At 57.9% G+C, this 1,146-nt stretch overlaps 1 protein-coding gene across 1 annotated transcript in view; it reads left to right on the plus strand.

The window, feature by feature from the left end:
- The first annotated feature begins 532 nt into the window (after positions 1–532).
- The window catches only part of AQP2 (aquaporin 2), a 5,890-nt gene continuing 5,276 nt past the window's right edge, over positions 533–1,146 (plus strand). Inside the window, exon 1 of the mRNA XM_007107479.2 lies at positions 533–991. Coding sequence (XP_007107541.1) covers positions 632–991 — 360 coding nt within the window. The 5' untranslated portion in view covers positions 533–631. The remainder of the gene's footprint in view (positions 992–1,146) is intronic.

The following is a 1,146-nucleotide window of genomic DNA, read 5'->3' on the forward strand; positions in this document are numbered from 1 at the left end:
AAAACATTTATGCCTTGGAAGGTTCACATCACATCAACCAGTTATTTTCCATTCCCTGCAAGATAGAATAATTGGAGGTCAGACAGCAGGAAGAACTTCCCAATCACCAGAAGGGGTAGCGTTGACACCCTGTCTCATGGTCAGTTTTGTAAGGTGTTGCCCCTGCCTTGGCCAACAGTTTGAATCAGAGAGAGGGGTTTGGCGGTGCAATCCCCTAGAGAATCCCCCTAGGTCGGGGGCCGTGGGGGCAGGGGAGGCCCTGGGGCAGCAGCCATGGGGTAACCAAGGGAACAAACACGGAAAACTAGGGGACGTCAGTCCTTATCTGGAGCTCATTAATGGGGAACATTATTCAGCTGTGAAGTCCAAGATGGGGTGATAGGCATGCTGCAGGCAGGGGTGGAGAGTGGGGGCAGGAGGCAGCCGTAGGGGAGAAGAGGTATTGGCCCAAAGTCCACCTCCATCTCACGTGTCCAAAAACAGGCTGGAAAAACCCTATAAATGCCCATGCCCAGCCTCCCCAGAGACCCTGAGAGAGAAAGAGAGAGAAAGACGGAGAGAGAGAGGGCGAGCAAGCCGCAAGCTTCCCGTCCCTGAGACCACTGGGCTAGCCCACGGAAGTCTCCACAGCATGTGGGAACTCCGGTCCATAGCCTTCTCCAGGGCGGTGTTCGCAGAGTTCCTGGCCACTCTCATATTCGTCTTCTTTGGCCTCGGCTCAGCCCTCAACTGGCCACAGGCCTTGCCCTCTGTACTGCAGATTGCCATGGCCTTTGGCCTGGCTATCGGCACCCTGGTGCAGGCTCTGGGTCACGTCAGCGGGGCCCACATCAACCCTGCCGTGACTGTGGCCTGCCTGGTGGGCTGCCACGTCTCCTTTCTCCGAGCTGCCTTCTATGTGGCTGCCCAGCTGCTGGGGGCCGTGGCCGGGGCCGCTTTGCTCCATGAGATCACACCACCAGACATCCGAGGGGACCTGGCAGTCAATGCTGTGAGTAGCCAGAACTTTGTCCTTTCCACAGGGGCAGATCCTGGGGAGTATCTTATAAAGGATGAGATGGGGGCTTCCCTGGTGGCGCAGTGGTTGAGAGTCCGCCTGCCGATGCAGGGGACACGGGTTCGTGCCCCGGTCCGGGAGGATCCCAC

This window comes from Physeter macrocephalus, chromosome 6, assembly GCF_002837175.3.
Source record: "Physeter macrocephalus isolate SW-GA chromosome 6, ASM283717v5, whole genome shotgun sequence".
Lineage (NCBI taxonomy): Eukaryota > Metazoa > Chordata > Mammalia > Artiodactyla > Physeteridae > Physeter > Physeter macrocephalus.